The sequence below is a fragment of the Trichoderma ghanense genome (genome assembly GCF_004382785.1).
Source record: "Trichoderma ghanense strain CCMA-1212 chromosome Unknown scaffold_4, whole genome shotgun sequence".
Taxonomy (NCBI): domain Eukaryota; kingdom Fungi; phylum Ascomycota; class Sordariomycetes; order Hypocreales; family Hypocreaceae; genus Trichoderma; species Trichoderma ghanense.
In genome coordinates, this window is record NW_027395667.1 from 448,229 (window position 1) to 466,175 (window position 17,947).

General features: G+C 56.4%; 7 protein-coding genes across 7 annotated transcripts; 4 read left to right on the forward strand and 3 right to left on the reverse strand.

The window, feature by feature from the left end:
- Nucleotides 1-967: 967 nt before the first annotated feature.
- Nucleotides 968-2,995, forward strand: CCMA1212_004313 (E3 ubiquitin-protein ligase; the record flags this gene model as incomplete). Its single annotated transcript, XM_073701622.1, has 1 exon — nt 968-2,995. One exon carries the CDS (start codon nt 968-970, stop codon nt 2,993-2,995), a length of 2,028 nt encoding a protein of 675 aa, XP_073559864.1.
- Nucleotides 2,996-3,538: 543 nt separating this feature from the next.
- Nucleotides 3,539-7,503, reverse strand: CCMA1212_004314 (uncharacterized protein; the record flags this gene model as incomplete). The annotated part of the gene is made up of 7 exons (XM_073701623.1): nt 3,539-4,265; nt 4,416-4,594; nt 4,864-5,274; nt 5,325-6,121; nt 6,184-6,610; nt 6,677-6,849; nt 7,497-7,503. 7 exons carry the CDS (start codon nt 7,501-7,503, stop codon nt 3,539-3,541), a joined length of 2,721 nt encoding a protein of 906 aa, XP_073559877.1.
- Nucleotides 7,504-7,688: 185 nt separating this feature from the next.
- On the forward strand, nt 7,689-8,820 carry CCMA1212_004315 (putative kinase; the record flags this gene model as incomplete). The annotated part of the gene is made up of 2 exons (XM_073701624.1): nt 7,689-8,025; nt 8,201-8,820. The coding sequence occupies 2 exons, from the start codon at nt 7,689-7,691 to the stop codon at nt 8,818-8,820; spliced, it is 957 nt and encodes a 318-aa protein (XP_073559878.1).
- On the reverse strand, nt 7,749-8,109 carry CCMA1212_004316 (uncharacterized protein; the record flags this gene model as incomplete). The annotated part of the gene is made up of 2 exons (XM_073701625.1): nt 7,749-7,945; nt 8,106-8,109. 2 exons carry the CDS (start codon nt 8,107-8,109, stop codon nt 7,749-7,751), a joined length of 201 nt encoding a protein of 66 aa, XP_073559879.1.
- Nucleotides 8,821-9,157: 337 nt separating the features above from the next.
- On the reverse strand, nt 9,158-10,738 carry CCMA1212_004317 (uncharacterized protein; the record flags this gene model as incomplete). Its single annotated transcript, XM_073701626.1, has 1 exon — nt 9,158-10,738. One exon carries the CDS (start codon nt 10,736-10,738, stop codon nt 9,158-9,160), a length of 1,581 nt encoding a protein of 526 aa, XP_073559969.1.
- A 1,914-nt stretch (nt 10,739-12,652) lies between these two features.
- CCMA1212_004318 (uncharacterized protein) lies at nt 12,653-13,868 on the forward strand (the record flags this gene model as incomplete). Its single annotated transcript, XM_073701627.1, has 2 exons — nt 12,653-12,809; nt 12,892-13,868. 2 exons carry the CDS (start codon nt 12,653-12,655, stop codon nt 13,866-13,868), a joined length of 1,134 nt encoding a protein of 377 aa, XP_073559816.1.
- Nucleotides 13,869-15,139: 1,271 nt separating this feature from the next.
- CCMA1212_004319 (Cullin-1) lies at nt 15,140-17,777 on the forward strand (the record flags this gene model as incomplete). The annotated part of the gene is made up of 5 exons (XM_073701628.1): nt 15,140-15,201; nt 15,281-15,412; nt 15,465-15,541; nt 15,639-17,524; nt 17,589-17,777. 5 exons carry the CDS (start codon nt 15,140-15,142, stop codon nt 17,775-17,777), a joined length of 2,346 nt encoding a protein of 781 aa, XP_073559966.1.
- Between the last annotated feature and the right edge of the window lie 170 nt (nt 17,778-17,947).

Genomic DNA, 17,947 nt, shown 5'->3' on the forward strand with positions numbered 1-17,947 from the left:
GTGCTTAGATACCCCCGTGGTTGGTGGCCAAAAAAGGGAGGTTTGTTAATTGACGGAAGCAAATACAAGTGGGTTCAACAGATAGTAGTATGAGATTTGCGACGCATGCAATTCATTTATGATGCTGTTACACGCATGCTTCTGTGACGGTAGAGGATGTGACGGACAGCTGTGCGGCTTGTCGTTAGGCAAACATCATGAACTCCCATCTGCTTCAAGGCTACGTAAGCTCACCATATCTATGGATGTTGTCGTTTGTGCTCTGACATGCCATAAATCTCCATTCCACGGCCGCTAGCTGCTCAGCACACGTATGGGATGACGCAGGCGACAGAATGTGTTGGGTAGAAGCATTTCAACAAAACAGCAGATGTAGGGTACTATATTGTGATGGCATGTTAGGTGGACGAATGCCCAACACCGTGATACCTAGTAGTAGAGAGCACTCGAGTACCTCGACAATATTGCCGTCATGTCAATTGCAGATTGTTCTGGCTCAAAGTCAAAGTAGAGAATACAGCAAGGTACAGCAGCATTCCGGTCTCACGGGCAGGATGGGGTACGGCAGCATCACAGGAGGCTTACCAATGACAAGACTCGCGGACTTGAAGGAGGTACAGTACAGTACCGGTCAGGGACGGCCAGGGAGCAGCGCACTAAGCCACCAGAAGGCGCGCAGCTACGGGTCTGGCTCAACTCAATCCAACAGGACGACTCCACCAACCTGCTGTTACCTAGTATCGCCATCTTCATCTTCGACACGATTCCCTAGAGTTTCTCCCTAGCGCTCCTCATTACCTTCTCCATCCAGCAGCGGTCGACGCTTCCGTCTCGCTCTGCACGCAGCACCTGACCAGAAGGCAGACAAGGCCGGCCTCTGAGAGACACAAAGAAACCCCTCTGTCATCCTCCCAACCCACAATCCCGGCCCATGCCACAGGCCGCCGTTCCAGCATGAGCATCCGCCATGCCCCTGCCAGCGCTGCTCTCCTCCAGCGATAGGTCGTCCCCCATCGGCTCGTCTTCCAGCAAGGCGCGCTCGGTGCCCGCCGTCGACGGCGACATCCCGCCCGAGTTCATCCACGACGAGGCCCAGCTGCCATGCATCCCGCCCGAGCGACCGGACCTGCGCGAGCTCAACTGCGGGCTCGAGGCCCTGGCGGCCGTGTTCCCCGACGTCCAGATTGAAGTCTTTCGGGAGCTGCTGGGCAACTTTGATGGCGAGTCGAGGCTTGCTCTGGTGGCGGATGCGCTGCTGAAGAATGGCGCCGTTTGGGTCAAGGGAAGGTGGAAGGTTGCCGGTCCGGAGAGCCACAACCGACTGCGGCCGGGGAATGGCGACAAGCAAGGGGACGATGCCAGATCAGAGGCGAAAGCGAATGCGGACGGGCCGGGCAATCGAATGGTGCCCAGAGCGGAGATCTTCCGAAGCAACGAGTACAAGAAGGCGGTTCAGGCGCTTGCGTGGCAGGAGTTCAAAGGCCTTTCCAAGTCGACAATCAATGCGGTGCTCGCCGAGTCCAACTACTCCTATCTGGACGCTCGGAGGATCCTTGTGACGCTATCATCCAAGTCATGGCGCTTCACCATCTCGTCCATCTTCATGAGACGGAAGCCTGTCGCGACGGGCGAGGCGGAGAACCACCCTCTTGTCCGCTGGCGCACAACCAGTCAGGGCTCCAACATACCTACGATACGGTCTACGGGGAACGCTGAGCTCGACCGGGAGCTGTACGACGCACTCATCCGCCCGTTGAAGGAAAAAGACAGAGAAGAGCGGGAGGCTAAAGACCGCGCGGCTGCTGTGCTGCTGAACAACGAGGAAGCCGAAGAGGCGGGCGCAGTCCACGAGTGCATGTGCTGCTTCACGACAGGCACCTTTGAAGAGTTTACGCACTGCAACAGGGACGCACACATGATTTGCTTCCGCTGCGTGCAGCACTCCATCAAGGAGGCCGTCTTTGGGCAGGGCTGGCAGAGCAGCATCGTTCCCGAGATGGGTACGCTGAGATGCATGGCTGTTGGCCGCGATGAATGCCCCGGATATATCTCGTATGAACACATGCGCCGGGCGATGCTGGAAGAGAAGAAGGGGGCCGAGATCTTACACCAGCTAGACCAGCGGCTTGCGGAACATGCCCTGCTTGCCGCGAAGCTACCACTGGTACACTGTCCGTTCTGCAGTTACGCCGAGATTGACGACATCTACATGCCCTATGAAAAGACGAAGATGCGCATCAGGGTTGCCGGCGTCATCCACCTGCTGTTCCTCTTCTTTTGCTTCATCTGCGTCGTCCTCGTCTTTCCCCTGGCTGTTGTATCGTTTGGCGTTGCGTTGACATTCACCTCCTGGCGAACTCTGTGGACGCAACTGTCAACGGAGTGGAGGCACGCCCTCGGCAGGCATTCCCGGCGCCGGCGCGGGCTGCAATTCTCGTGCCAGAATCCCGAGTGCGGCCGCGTATCCTGCCTGTCGTGCAGCAAGGTCTGGACGGACATCCACGTCTGCAACGAGTCGTCCCTGGTTGCGCTGCGGACGCAGGTGGAGCAGGCCATGAGCATGGCCATCAAGCGGGTGTGCCCGCGGTGCAACACGTCGTTTGTCAAGAACGCGGGCTGCAACAAGCTCACCTGCCCCTGCGGCTACAAGATGTGCTACGTCTGCCGCGCCGACCTGACGGAGGAAGGGTACCGGCACTTTTGCGACCACTTCCGGCCCGACGGCGACCCCCGGCCGTGCCTCGAGTGCGAGCGCTGCAACCTGTGGGAGTCGGAGAACGTCGACCAGGTGCTGCAGGAGGCGCGCGAGGAAGCGGAGCGCAAGTGGAAGGACACGGAGAAGAGGGACCTGTCTGGGCCGGAAAAGGCGTTTCTGGAGACGGGCATCGCGGCGCGGGCGACGGGCATGGGCAGCGTGGAGCAGATTCTCGCGGCGGGACGGATGCCTTCGCTGGGGGAGGTTTTGGATATTGTCGTTGAGATGGTGCTCGTGTGAGGAACGGGAGATTGACAAGCATATTGATTTTTGATGAGCTTGGATGCCATGACCTTTTTTGAATTTGCTTGTGTTGGCGCTTTACATCTCTTGTCTCTCCTTGTCCATCTGTTCAATCTATGCATTGAATTCTTGTTTTGCGTATTACTGCTCTCGATGCAAGATATGGGCATTCTTCTCGCGGGTTTCTTACCGTTTCTTTCAAATGTTTTCCTTTGGTCATGTTATGTTGTCCCTTGGTTATTTTCTTAATTTAGAGGCTGGAACTGGGAATAGCATTCTTTTGGACTGAGCGTTGCCGATTCAAGAACGTCGAGATGAATGGATAGATTGATTTCCCTTTCTCTCACAGATATAACGAAATGAATGTCTTGTTTGACCCTTAAGCTGGCATCCTAGCTTGACGCACCAAAGATGCGAGTTGTGATATGATTCTCATGCTCCCCCCCCTAACCCTCATCTCCTCATTGCCTCCCCCCCTACATCACCAACCCACCACCCATAATCCTTCACCATCAAAACATTCAAACATCACCCATTCCCTCAAAAGAGCTCCGCCGCCGCCCCCCCAATCGCCAACTTCCCCGTCTCCCGAACCCTACACTGAAACAAAACCTTGTTCCCGTCCCTCCACATCTCCGTCACCACCGTCTCCCCCGGAACAACCGGCCCCGCGAACCTGACCTTTATGTTCCTAAACCTACCAAACCGATCATACACCGCCTTCCCCGCGATCCCAAACGTGCACAGGCCGTGCAGGATAGGCGCCTTGAACCCTCCCATCTTGGCAAACGAAGGATCAATGTGCAGAGGGTTATAGTCTCCGCTGAGACGATATATGGCCGCCTGATCTTCTCCCGTGGCCGTCTCGACGACGACGTCTGGTGCGCGGCGGGGAGGCTCGTTGGTTGCCGTAGCAGGACCCCTGTCCGAGCCCTTTTTCAGGCCGCCGAAGCCGCCTGAGCCGCGGAGGAAGACGGTCATTTCGTTGTAGAAGACGTCTTGGCCCGTTTCGGCGTTGACGGTCGTGATGCCCGTTTTGACGATTGCTGCGGAGCCCTTGTCGACGACTTCGAGGAGCTTGGCGCGGGAGACGAGGCGGCCCGAGGTGGGGAGGGGGAACGTCCGGATCTCGAGGTATTGCTCGCCGTGGAGGAGCATCATGGGGGAAAAGTTGGGGACGAGGGCGTCGTAGTCGAAGGGGGTTTCGGCGGAGAAGGGGGGGATCACGCCAAAGGTTGGGAGGGGCTGGAAGTCTTCTGCGCCTTCGCTGTTTTGTGCGCAAACGAGGAGATGTTGTTAGACGGGGTGTTGTTCTCTATGTGAGGGAGATGATGGTGTCAAGGATGAAAGGGGGGGGGGTTGGATCTTGGTATGTGATGAAGAGGGAGGATTGAAGGGGGGAAAGAGGATGACTTACAAGACGTATTTGAGTTCCTTTCGCTTGGCTCCCACACCAATGTTGTATAGAATGACGTCTCGCTCCGTGAAGTTGTACTCTGTTGGATCGCCCTCCTTCTTGAGAGCCTCCTCAATGGCGGCGAGATACTCGTTGCCTGCGGGAGGAGCAGCAGCAGCAGAAGAAGAATCACCCTGAGCCTAAAGCACAGAAAACGAGACACACAAATTAGCACAGATTTCTACTAGAGAACGAGGCATCCTGTGTTTGTTTTGTTTTGATTTCTTCTTCTTCAAGGGCATTCTTTCATCTTCGGAAACTATCCAGTATGTACAAGGGTTTGATAGATGACGGTGGTGGTGGTGATACATAAGTCTGCTCCCACATGCTAAACATGACTGATGGAGAGGCATAACGATGCAAGGAGAAAAAGGAGAAAAATGAGAATAGGAGCTCAGCCCTCTCATACCTTGTTCTCAATGTTCTTCATAATCTTCTCCAGGCCGTCCTGCGCCTTCTCGGGATGATCCGCCCGGCCGTCGTCAAAGTTGATAATCTCGTCCCAGTGCTTGACAACCTCCTCCGGCACCAGCGGCTTGTTGACGGGGAAGCCGTGGCCGCCGGTGCGCTGCCACCGCGTCTTGCCGCACCAGCCGCTGCCCACCTCGTACAGCCCGCCCGTGGGGTTGGGGCACTTGTCGCTGCTGAGGGCCAGCACCAGGGGCGCGATGTAGTCGGGCTTGAAGGCGTCCACCATCTCCTTGGGCATGATGGTGGCGGTCATGGCGGTGCCGGCGTTGGGGGCGATGGTGTTGACGTAGATGCCGTACTTGAAGCCCTCGAGGGCCAGGGCGCGCGAGAAGCCAAGGATACCGCATTTCTGTCGTGTGTTAGATCGCATATATCTCAGCAAGAAGAAGAGAAACTTACAGCAGCGGCATAGTTGGCCTGGCCAAAGTTGCCGTAGATGCCAGACGTAGACGTCGTGTTAATCACGCGGCCGTACTTTTGCTTGAGGAAGTAGGGCCAAGCAGCCTTGGTGACCTTGTACGTGCCGCGCAGATGCACGTTCATGACGGGATGCCACAGGTTGTCGTCCATGTTGGTGAAGGCCTTGTCACGCAGAATGCCGGCATTGTTGACGACAATGTCGACGCGGCCAAAGGCGTCAATGGCGGCCTTGACGACGACATCGCCATCCTCGGCAGACGCCTTGACGCCCACGGCCTTGCCGCCGAGCTTCTTGATCTCCTCGACGGTGGTGTCCGGGTTGACCAGATCGTTGACGACGACCGAGGCGCCGTACTTTGCAAAGGCCAGAGCGTACGCATGGCCAATGCCCGCACCGGCGCCCGTGATGAGTGCAACGCGGCCGGTAAAGTCGAGCTTCTCGCCCTGCTCGCTGGGGCCCATCTTCATCGACTCCTCCAGCAGGGTCATGAAGTCGTTGGGGCCGGAGGGGTACTGAGGGTTGGAGAAGTCGACGACCTTGTTCCACTGCTTGAGGATGGCGCCGGGCGTGTACGAGTCGTCGGCCTTGAGCAGCAGGCCGCTGGACCGCTCCCAGCGCAGCTTGGCCATGTGGCCGGCGCCGGCCTCGAAGATGCTCCCGTTCTCGGTCGTGTTGTTGGAGTGGACCAGGACGGCGACGAGGGGCACGATCCACTCGGGGCCGAGGGCCTTGAGGACGTCGGGGGGCATGACGGTTTCCGTCATGCGGCTGGCGGCTGTTATACCTCCGAGTCAGCATAGGCTCTCGAAACTCAAGAAAGGGAGAGGCTCCTCATACCAATAGGAGCAATGACGTTGGACAGAATGTTGTACTTGGCACCCTCCTTAGCCAGCGTCTCGGTAAAGCCAACCATGGCCAGCTTGGCAGCCGAGTAGTTGGTCTGGCCAAAGCTGCCAAACAGACCGGCGGCGGACGCCGTGTTGATGACGCGGCCGTACTTTTGCTTGCGGAAGTGCGGCCAGGCGGCGCGGGTGCACTTGTAGGCGCCCGTGACGTGGACCTTGATGACGAGGTCCCAGTCCTCGTCCTTGATGTTCTTGAAGGCGACGTCGCGCAGGATGCCGGCGTTGTTGATGAGCACGTCGACGCGGCCAAAGGCCTGGATGGCCGTCTCGATGATGCGCTCGCCGTTCTCGACGCTGTCGTAGTTGGCGACGGCCTTGCCGCCGGCCTTTTTGATTTCCTCGACGACGACATCGGCGGCCTGCCAGCAGAGAGAAGATTAGCTAGCTGTTCTCTGGCTACGTGGACATTTAAGAGATGGCCGCACCTTTGTAGAGTTGCCCTCGCCCTTGAAGGAGCCGCCCAGGTCGTTGACGACGACGCTGGCGCCCCGCGAGCCGAAGAAGGTGGCATATGCCTTGCCCAGACCGCCGCCGGCACCGGTGATGACAACCACCTGGCCGTCGTATCGCAGCTGGTCCGCCATGACGTCGGCAATTGCTGTGTTAGATGATAATTTGGTGGTGGGTTGAGGAGAGTCAAGAGGGGACCAGGGAAGGGGTATCTGAACGAGGTCAATCACGGGAGAAGAGGAGAGCAGAGATGAAGAGGGAAGAGGAGGATGCAAGACGAGGAAAAGACTGAGAGAGGCAGAGACGTCGCCCGTGTTTAAAGAAATGCGGACGGATCGGCTGTCGATGCCTCGGCTTGAGCTTCTCGGTGCGGGTACGAGAGCGTGGAGGTACCTGGTTGCTTGTACACCGTAACCGCTGCCTTGTACCGAGCCGAGTTTAGAGGCCGGGGGAGGCGCTAAGCTGGAAGCGGGATATGGGGTTAAACAGAGGGATAGAGGATTGTTCACATGCTTTTTTTTATGTCGTAAGGAAGTTGGGGTCGGACGAGGCGGGATGAGAATGTCCATTGCTGGATACATTCACGTGTTTCGGTCAGCCATGGCTTAGTAGTAGACAATAGTACGGGCTTCAATCATGGAACGACACTCCTTTGAAGTACCCGGCAAGTACTCGTTACTGTGCACAACCACATAATCGTATCGCACATGCAACTTGCGCTTCAAGTCCATTCAGTCCCGTCTTCGACTTCATCCCATCACCTGCCAGCTCCCCACCGGCCAAAAGCCAATCAACCCACCATTCCCAACCCCAGAAACCCGCTTTTCCATGCCGAAGCACCTTCTCTTGCCGTGACGGACATGTACCTCCGCCGTACCTCTTACACACCTCCAACCTCCAACCCACCATACCTAAACCAGCCCTCATACAAACCTCATATAAACCAACACCTCTTATACATATAGAATCCCCCAAAACAAACAAGCCATGCCCCCCCAATTCGTCGACGACAAATCCCCAATATGCATCCCCTTCATCCTCAACCGCCTAAAACTGCACCACCAACAACACCAGCAGCAGCAGCAAACCTCCCCGGATGACAATCACCCGTCTCCGCCTCCTCCCCCTCTCATCATCGGCCTCAACGGCCTCCAAGGCGTCGGAAAATCCACCCTCGTCGCCCCCCTCGCCGAAGCCCTCGCAAGCCAGGGCGTCCCGACCCTCGTATGCAGCATCGACGACTTCTATCTTACCCACGAGGAGCAGGTCAAGCTGGCGAGGGAGAATCCGGATAATGCGCTGTGGCAGGTTCGCGGCGAGCCAGGTATGTTATGCTGCAACTTCAACTCCCACTTGCTCACTTACAAACCCACTCATGCATACATACCTACGCACCTTTCATACCCATATATGCATACAAATGGACCACCAGATATATACGTCACCCAGGAGATACTCCTCTTCATCATCAATCCCAAAACTAACATCCATCCATCTAGGAACCCACGACATCACCCTCCTTAAATCCGTCCTCTCCTCCCTCCTCTCCCACGCGCCAACCTCCATCCCGCAGTACGACAAAGCCCTCTTCGCCGGCCAAGGCGACCGTCTCCCTCCCCACCTCTGGAAACCCATCAACACCAACCTCTCCAATCCCTCCACCAGCACCAGCAAACCCCTCCAAGTCATCATCCTCGAAGGCTGGTGCATCGGCTTCCGCCCCCTTCCCCCACCACTCCTATTCCAGAAATACGCCTCGCCCAGCCGGACGCTGCAAAACCACCGCCTAGAGCACCTCCTTGCCATCAACGAGAAATTGCGCGAATACGATGAGGTTATAAATAGTCTGCTTGATGCCTTGATTCACATTGATGCCGAAGATACAGAGTACGTGTATGAGTGGCGGCTTGAGCAGGAGGAGCATCTTCGTCTGGCAAGGGGCGACCCCAACGCGGGCATGACAAAGGAGCAGGTCATCAAGTTTGTCGATGCGTATTACCCTGCTTATGAGCTCTATTCCGAAGGCTTGCGGGAGGGGCTGTTCAAGGATAAGCCTGGAGCGCAGTTGAGGATGGTGGTTGGACGGGACAGAAAGGTGAAGCAGGTCATCGAGATCTAGATTTGGACTCAGAGTCCAAAGACGATGAATAAAAAGGGCGCAGAAGGACTACACCAGGTGTTTCGTTTGGCCACAGGTTGCATTCAAATGGCACAAGATGAGCCCATCTCGGCTAAGCCATTCCACTATATCCCGCCATGCAGTCTATCTCTATCTCATTAGATCATTATCCGCCAGCGCCATCGTCCCGTCGTGAGGCTCGTGTGCACCAGGCCACGGCCAGCGCTGCCCATTCCAATCATCAAGCCTGCAAGGGAGACAAGAGAGAAAACAAGAAATCATGACATAGGAACGCCCAACTCCTGCTTCAATGACATTGCCGACAATCCGCAGCGTATCAACGTCCACTGCTGGCCGCCTCGTTCGGAGTCACCACCCGCTGGCCGTCTTGCTTCATTTTGGCCAACTTCCGCTCAATCGCCTCGGTTCGCAGCCGCACTGCCGCCTCGCGATCGGCCGCCTCGTTCTCAAACTCCTGTATCGTCCGGCGCTTGTTGCGCCTGGCCTCGCGCAGCTTGTGCATAATCTCGTGGAACTGGTCGGCAAACCAGTCTCCCGCCTCTTCCCAGTCATCCACGTTCATGCTTCGGAACAGGGCGCGCTGCTCCTTTTCGCTCTGGTGTTGGTACTGCTCCAGCTTCGCGGTGAGGGTGTCTGCAGAGCCCGCAGCGCCACCGGAACCAACGTGTGTTGGCGCCTTTGACGGATCAAAGTCAAAGGGCTCATTCTGGAGCTCGGTATAGCTCATGGTGCTCAAAGCCATGTCGTCGTAGTCGAGGCTCTCCCGCCGGCGTTTATTGCCTTTTGGCGCTGACGGCCGAAACGGCTGCATAGTCGTGGCTATGGCGCTCTCCAGGACTCGCTGTGGCGACATGGGATGCCTCCTTATTCTCGGGGTCGCATGGCCATCTTGGTGGCCGCCCACGGTAGACGTACCATCGTCAATATCACCGTTCTCCTCCTCATCAAATCCTCCTTCCCTCCTATCGTCCTCATCTACCTCTTCAATGCCGCGGAACCTGCTCATGGCGCGCATATCGTCCTCTCTACCTCTCATTGGCCGCCCTCTGCTCGCAAAGGCAGGCGACGCGCTCCTCTTTTGCCCATGGTCGTATTCCATCTGCCTAGGTTTTGACATATGCCGAATCTTTACTTCGCGTACGGGTAAGTTAGGCTGCTTCTCCGGCAATGGTTCCGGCCGAGTGTAGCTCGTCCGATAGTGTCCCGCTGGCTTGTTATACCCGTTGACGACAGCTCTGTTAAAGCCATCATTCATATACGTAGGGTTGTGATTCCTGGTTCCCGGGACCACCCGCATGAGGAGGTCCTCCCCAATCTGAAAGGTGGCGTTGTCGCTCGTGAGAAATCTCTTGTCAAAGTTGTAGCGAGGGGCCGGTCTGGTGGTGGCAGGGCCCATGATGGCAGGAGCGGGCGCGGGAGCAGCAGCAACGGCGGCATTCTTTCTGTCGGGTATTGGATCGTGATCGGCTTCGGATGGCTCGTACAGCGGCGTGGTTAGGCCAGAATTCATAAAGCTGTCGCCTAATTGCGAGCCCGTAAAAATGTCCATGTGGCGATGTTGACTGGCGGGAGACTGCGAATGGGTTCGCTGAACCGACTCGGACGGCGGCTGGCTGAATCTGCGCTGATGACCGGCAAGCTGGCGAGCGTTTCCGTTCAGCCCAGGCACAGGCACTCGAGCGCTGTCTGCCAGTTCCCTTCGTTCTGCGGCGGACGTGAGCACCGGAGCCGAGCTCTGATAGCGCTCTGGCTCGCGGATGGACTGTGCCAACGCATTGCCATTGGTAATTCCATTGGCGGCTGTGTCGTTGTTTTCTTTCGGTCTGACGTCGGTTTCGGACTTGAGGCGTGCAAACATCTGCAGCCGACTTGATCGCTCCTTCAATGAGGCCGGCATTCTGCTTGGGTTGTCTTCTCTGGTCCCCCGCATGCCCAATGCAAAGTGCGAAGCGCGTGTGGTGATGCTTTGTAGTTCAGCTTCCCTGTGCCAGCACAATTCGAATGATGAAGTCGCTCGTCGTGATGGAGATGAAAAAGAGTCTCGCGCCAGTGACTTTTGGTAGGATGAAGAAGAGAAGAAGAAGAAGAAGACAAGAAAAAAAAAGCTGCGTGACGAAAGAATCTCGAAGAAGAAGAGGAGTCGTCGGTGCCCAGCTGGCGGTTTGGGAAGGAAGGAAGGGTCAAGCGGTGACAGTGCCAGGGCAAGCGCTAGAAAAAAAGGCAAGAAAGAAAAAATGAGATGAATTATCCTGACATCACAAATGCTCCGAGAGGGAAGAGAAGGAGGGAAGGGAGGAAGGGAAGATACACACACGCATACAAGAAGGGAGAAGGAAAAAAAAAATGCAGACCTTCAGCCCGTCAGATAAGGAACTAAGATGTTGCATCCAAGGTACTGTTCCAGCCCGATGAAAATAGACCAAAAAGCTCGACCAAGCGCTGCTTCAGGACTCGGCGCCTAACAGCCGTGCCGCCATGAGCAAAACAGCCCGCAATAGGTAACAGCAACGGTGATAAGAGTGACAGCGACAAGCGACAGTGACAGCAAGCAACTGGAGCCGCTCGCGTCTGGCAGCAACAGAACAGGCGCGCGCAGTCAGGTGACGTAGAAAGTAGACGCTACATACAAGACACGACAGAGATGCAACGTCATTGATGGGACCGAGCGACAACGCATTCGCGATCAATGCGCCCGAATCAGAGGCTGAGCACGTAGGTATGAGCGATGCCGAGGCTCAGTCCATGCTCGGGTGATTGTGTGCCATTGGCTGTTTGACGACATCTGCCTCTGCCCCAAGCAGGTGATTCGTAGCATGTTCAATGAACTCTTGTTCTGTCCATAGCAGCATGACTCTGTCCGAACACGATGCCTTTTCTTCCCAATTCGCAGCTCAGTTCAGCTCAAATACTTTGTACCAGGCTCCAGCACATCTGCAAGTCTTCGGTACTCGGAACCTGGACCCGTCCCAGCAGAAACGTCAGGTTGACCAACGCCAAGCCGCACCGCCGCTAACGCTCCCCGGCTCTCTTAGCAGCAGCGCCTCTTTTGTCCCGTCTTCCTCTCTCCCTGCTTCATTCACCTGATGATCCCATTGTTACGGGGCACCGCCAGCAAACTCTCGGCTCGGCTGCAGGCAAATAAATGCTGGTTCTTCTGGTCTCCCAACAAGTCCAGGCATGTTCTTCTCCAGCCTCCCGAGCAACTCCATCAGGTAAGAAGCGCCAGCCCCAGCCATCTGCCGCCCCTGTTCCGGCATACGGGAGGAGAAGAGTCTCCTTCAGGTACAATCGAGGCCCCGGTTCATCGTTCAAGGATCAAGGTTCAGGTACAAGGTTCAAGCCCAGGTCAAGGTCCCAATTCAAGGTTCCCGCTCGTGCTTGTTCATGTCTCTCTGCCCAGCCTCCGCCTCGAAGCGTGTGACCATGAGCTCAGCATCTCTCCAGCCTGTCGACCCACCGCGTGCTTCCAGCCCTCTTCCCAGCTTCACACCCATTCATCCCTAGCTGCGGTTATGTGTATCATCGTCACTCACTCAGATCGCCTTAGATCCCACCTCCAGGCCCAACCGGCGTTCCTGTGACGACAGTCCCGCCGGTTTCTGATTCGATTCATTTTCTGTACTTAACCTATCAGCCGCCAAACCCTGGGGTCCGGAGCCTGCTCGGCTCGTCGTCTCGTCAAAGAATCGACTTTTCTCAGCACCCGGCCTGCAGAGATTGAAGATCGGCCGCTGGGATTTTACTGCATAATCCTACCTCACCTCGCCTTACCTCATCTCACCTTATCCCGACTTCGTGCTGCCGCCATTCGATGTCGTCACCCACGCAGCAGCCAGACGGTAGGACAGACGCCGCGTCGGGATTGACAGACAGCTCGCCCCCTTCAGATCAGGCCGCGACCTCGTTGTCAGCCTCGTCCAGACTTGCCGGAACGCAGGCCCGCCAACGCCCAGTGAGAACAATTCCTCGTAAGCACATGCAGGCAGTCTCTGTTGCGCCGGCGGCTCCGGCTCGGAAGGCATGAATGCTAATCTCACCTATGCCTCATAGCCTGGATTGCTGTCCATCATGAGGTTCACGACCCCGGCGTCGAAGAGCAGTTGCGGCTGCTGAACCCTCCTCGGCCTGCCACCGCGCCGCAGCACAATGCCACGCCCCAGGAGCCCAAGCGCCGAGTTTCTCAGGATGGATTCGTCGCTTGGGATGAAGACCCCAAGCTCGGTCCTCCACAATCCGAGCGCGGCCGCATTCCACATCTGTTCAAGTACGGGCGAGCCTCAGCGCGGGGGAGGAAATGGGATCACCTTCGATCGGCCGAGCCCGTCATTGTCTCCTCCCATGCCGCGGCGTGGAGACAGCCCGCCCTCTCCTGGGCCGAATTCATACGGTCGTCGGCCTGGGGGCGCCCGCGCGGTCAAGAGAGCGAGACGGTCGACGTCGAAGCCCTCAATCAGCTGCCGCCTAACCTCAATGCCCCTACCCGATTGCCACTGGACGCGCCAGAAAACAAGTATGAACGACGCCGCCCATTCTCCAAGCGCATGTGGAAGCGAGCCATGCGCAGCCCCCTCTCCCCCTTGCTCTTTCGACTGGCCGTCATCATCATGTCCCTAATCGCCCTGGGAATCGCCGCAAAGATGTTTGCCCTCGAAGATAGGGCGTTGGGTGAGGGCGCCGAGCGGACGCAGTCCATCTTTGCCGTTGCGGTGGACAGCGTGGCTGTCCCATACAACGGGTACATGATATGGGACGAGTACACGGGGAAGCCACTTGGCCTGCGCTCAGCCCAGTCGAAAACGTCCCTCATCCTGCTCGATTTGATCTTTATCATATTCAAAGCGGCGGGCACAGCTCTCGCCTTTGAGCATGTCGTCTATCACACCTTTGGCGACATGGAGGTAAGGGGGCTGGCCAAGGCTCTCGCGTCGTTCATGCTGCTCGGCCTGCTCGCATGGACCGCGAATCTGACCGTCAACATCTTCCGAGTTATAGCGCGGTTAGGGGGTAGCGAGGACGACCGCAGGTGAGCAGGTCGCTTGCGGGAGAGCCGCAAGCATCGTGTTTCAATCTTATAATGTTTGATTTTTCAAAGCGTTTTGCATGTCAGGATTTTCCATGGCGTTCAGCGACGGAGCACGGCGCATTACGAAGTGAACGAAGCTACGAATGGTCCAGCTGTCTGTTTATCCAAGCCAAGATACTGTATATACCCTCGGCTAGTGTCTACTGTATTATATATGTGTATAGCAATTAATCTTCACAGGGCTTCAAGCGATGTGAGGCTGTTTGGTTACCTTTTTCGTCAATCCTCGATCATCGTGTACAGCTGTAGATACAGTACGAATACAGGGCCGATATAGGCGATGCCTGTTTGCCTTCACACAGAGCTGCCTAGAGCTACGGCAGCCTTCTTTGTCAGCCACGGACTGTGACTGAACCTGAAAAGAGCCTGTGTACTTATATCTCAGTTTCATGTAAAGAAGAAAAAAATAAAAGAAAAACAAAAGAAGATTTAATCTCGTTGCAAATAAACACACAAATCGTCAACTACTTCATCCTCTTGCTCTGCCCAAACTGCAGTGGCAGAACGGCCAAAAAGGCGGTTGTCCGGGGCAGAAAGCGGCGCTAAGCCCGTTCAGGCGCCCAAGCCAGTGCCGGTAGTTACTCGAGCTTTGGGCTTGACTGCCTGATTCCCTCTCATCATTACGTCTTTTCTGCTCGCAGCCTCCCTTCTTCCTGATCCCCCTAACTGCGTCTTCTCCTTTCGTCTGTGTCTTCTTTTGTTTCTTCTTCTTCCTCGTTCAAACCCCTCCCGTCTCCTCGCAGCGAACAAAGCCGAGGGCACAACCGCCGAGCGTCTGCCTCGTCCCTGGCCGTGTCCCTCGTCTGCATTCAGCTCGCGTCGAGCCTTCTCCAGCCTGTTGGCCTGTGAACGTGCCTCTAAATCGAGTGACCGACCCACTGCCTTGTCCGGCTGGTGCGTGAGCATCACCGCTGAGCTCTGCATTTGCCTGTGGCCTCGTTCTCTGTCTCTTCTCTCCCGCACAGCCTCGCAGCAGAAGCCGTCCACGCCGACTCCCCCCCGTCGCCTCCGACGCTTCTCCTCTCCGCATCTTCCGCTGCCGGTCGACCCCGGACGCGAAAGGAGTCGCTCCCGCTTGCTGTGTTGCATCGTCAGCCACTCCCGCCCACGCGAGTCCGTAAGAGGCGTCGCACCTCGTCCCTCCACCCCGCCTCTCTCGAACGAGCAAGGCCTGCTGCTTGGAGCTGAGCCTCTTCGTCTTCCCACGCGCTTCCCATGATGGTGGCCAAATCGGGTGGAATGCCCCCGGTGCCAAACCGCGAGGACATCAAAGCAACGTGAGTCGACGCCCATCGGGTTCCAAGCCATCCATGGCAGCTCCCGCAGGCAGACAGAGACCACTAACGCCCGCTGCAGATGGAAGTACCTGGAAGAGGGCATCACCCGCATCATGACGGACCTCGAGCAGGGCATGGATATGCAGATGTACATGGGAATTTACACGTATGCCACGTCCTCGCCTGCCTTTAATGGTCGCTTCCCCGACTCGTCGACTCGGGCCCTCGCACATGCAGGCCTGATTGCTTACAATTTGTCACAGGGCTGTTCACAACTTTTGCACTTCCCAGAAAGCCGTCGGCCTCAGCGGTCCTACTATGACAACTAGCCACCGTGGAGGTGCGTTGTTCTCCTCTCTGCTACTCCCCTAACCTTTCCATCTCCTTCCGGAGGCTAAACGCACGCTGACTTGGAACCCTTCTCGTCGACTGAATAGCGCATTTGTTGGGCGAAGATCTCTACAACCACCTGATCAAATATCTCCAGCGTCATCTGGCCGACCTGGTCCAGTCGTCGAAGTCGCACACAGACGAGGCCTTGCTGACCTTTTACATCAAAGAATGGAATCGGTATACCATTGCTGCTAAATACATCCATCACCTTTTCCAGTACCTTAACCGACACTGGGTCAAGCGCGAGATTGACGAGGGCAAGAAGAACATTTATGATGTCTACACTCTCCACCTTGTGCAATGGCGCAAGGTGCTTTTCGAGCAGGTGTCGGATAAGGTTATGGACGCCGTGCTGAAGCTCGTGGAGAAGCAGAGGAACGGCGAGACCATTGAGTACGGCCAAATCAAGCAGGTCGTTGACTCCTTCGTCTCGCTCGGCCTCGATGAGGCGGATCCCTCCAAGTCAACGCTCGACGTTTACAGATTCCACTTCGAGCGCCCCTTCTTGGCTGCGACCAAGGAGTTCTACCAAGCCGAATCGAAGCAGTTCATCGCCGAGAATACCGTTGTCGAGTATATGAAAAAGGCAGAGGCACGACTGGCGGAGGAGGAGGAGCGCGTCAACATGTACCTGCATCAGGACATTGCGATTCCCCTCAAGAGAACCTGCAACCAAGCCCTCATTGCCGACCACTCCCTGCCCCTTAGAGAGGAGTTTCAGGTGCTGCTGGACAATGATAGAGAGGAGGACATGGCTAGGATGTACAGCTTGCTCTCACGCATTCCCGATGGCCTAGATCCGCTGCGCACCAGGTTCGAGACCCATGTCCGGAAAGCGGGCTTGGCCGCCGTGCAGAAGGTGCAGTCGTCCGAGGGCGACAAGCTGGAACCCAAAGTCTACGTGGACGCTCTGCTGGAGATCCACACACAGTACCAGGGCCTCGTCAAGAGAGCCTTCAACGACGAGCCCGAGTTCACGCGGTCTCTGGACAACGCCTGCCGCGAGTTCGTCAACAGAAACGAGGTCTGCAAGTCGGGGTCGAACAAGTCGCCCGAGCTGCTGGCCAAGTATACAGATGTGCTCTTGAGAAAGAGCACCACGAGCATCGAAGAGGCCGATCTCGAGAGGACCCTGTCCCAAATCATGACCGTTTTCAAGTACATTGAGGACAAGGACGTTTTCCAAAAGTTTTACTCGCGCATGCTGGCCAGGCGACTGGTGCACAGCAACTCGTCGTCGGACGATGCCGAGACGAGCATGATCAGCAAGCTCAAGGAGGCCTGCGGTTTCGAATATACCAACAAGCTTCAGCGCATGTTCCAGGACATGCAGATATCAAAAGACCTGAACAAGGAGTTCCGCGAGCACCTGGAGACCGTCGGCAACGCTAGGTCCGTTGACTCTACCTTTTCCATTCTAGGCACGGGCTTCTGGCCCCTGACGCCGCCGAGCACTCACTTCGACCCGCCTCCCGAGATCGCGTCGGAGATTGAGCGCTTCGTTCGATTCTACAAGCACAAGCACGACGGCCGCAAGCTTACTTGGCTGTGGCATCTGTGCAAGGGCGAGATCAAGGCCGGCTACTGCAAGAACAGCAAGACCCCTTACACCTTCCAGGTGTCAATCTACCAAATGGCCATTCTCCTCTTGTTCAACGAAAAGGACAGCTACGTCTACGAGGACATCTGCACCGCCACCCAGCTGAGCACCGAGGTGCTCGACCAAGCGCTGGCCGTGATCCTCAAGGCCAAGGTGCTTCTGATGGAGGGTGGCGACAAGCCCGGACCCGGCAAGGTGTTCAACCTCAACTACGACTTCAAGAGCAAGAAGATCAGGGTAAACCTCAACCTTGGTGGCATCAAGGAAGCGAAGCAGGAGGAGGTCGAGACGAACAAGACGATTGAGGAGGACCGCAAGTTGGTATTGCAGGTACGTTTGCACCGCGCCTCTGTGCCCACGAGATCAAATGTCGTTGCTAACCATCATTCACCAGTCCGCCATTGTTCGTATCATGAAGGCACGAAAGAAGATGAAGCACGGGCTGCTTGTGAGCGAGACCATCAACCAGATCCGCTCCCGCTTCGTCCCCAAGGTTGCCGACATCAAGAAGTGCATAGAAATTCTTCTTGACAAGGAGTACCTCGAGCGTCTGGATGATGATGAGTTGGGCTACTTGGCATAAACCTATTCTCTCAATCTCTCGATAAAAGCATCCGGTAGAATTACGGAGTCGGCCATGCATCATCATCATTCTTCACCTCACCACCCCTGGGGCGCAGGCATGTTTATCCCACCATACCTCTTCTTCTGTTGTCTGTTTATTTTCGCCCACCCCGGTTTCTTTATGCGTAG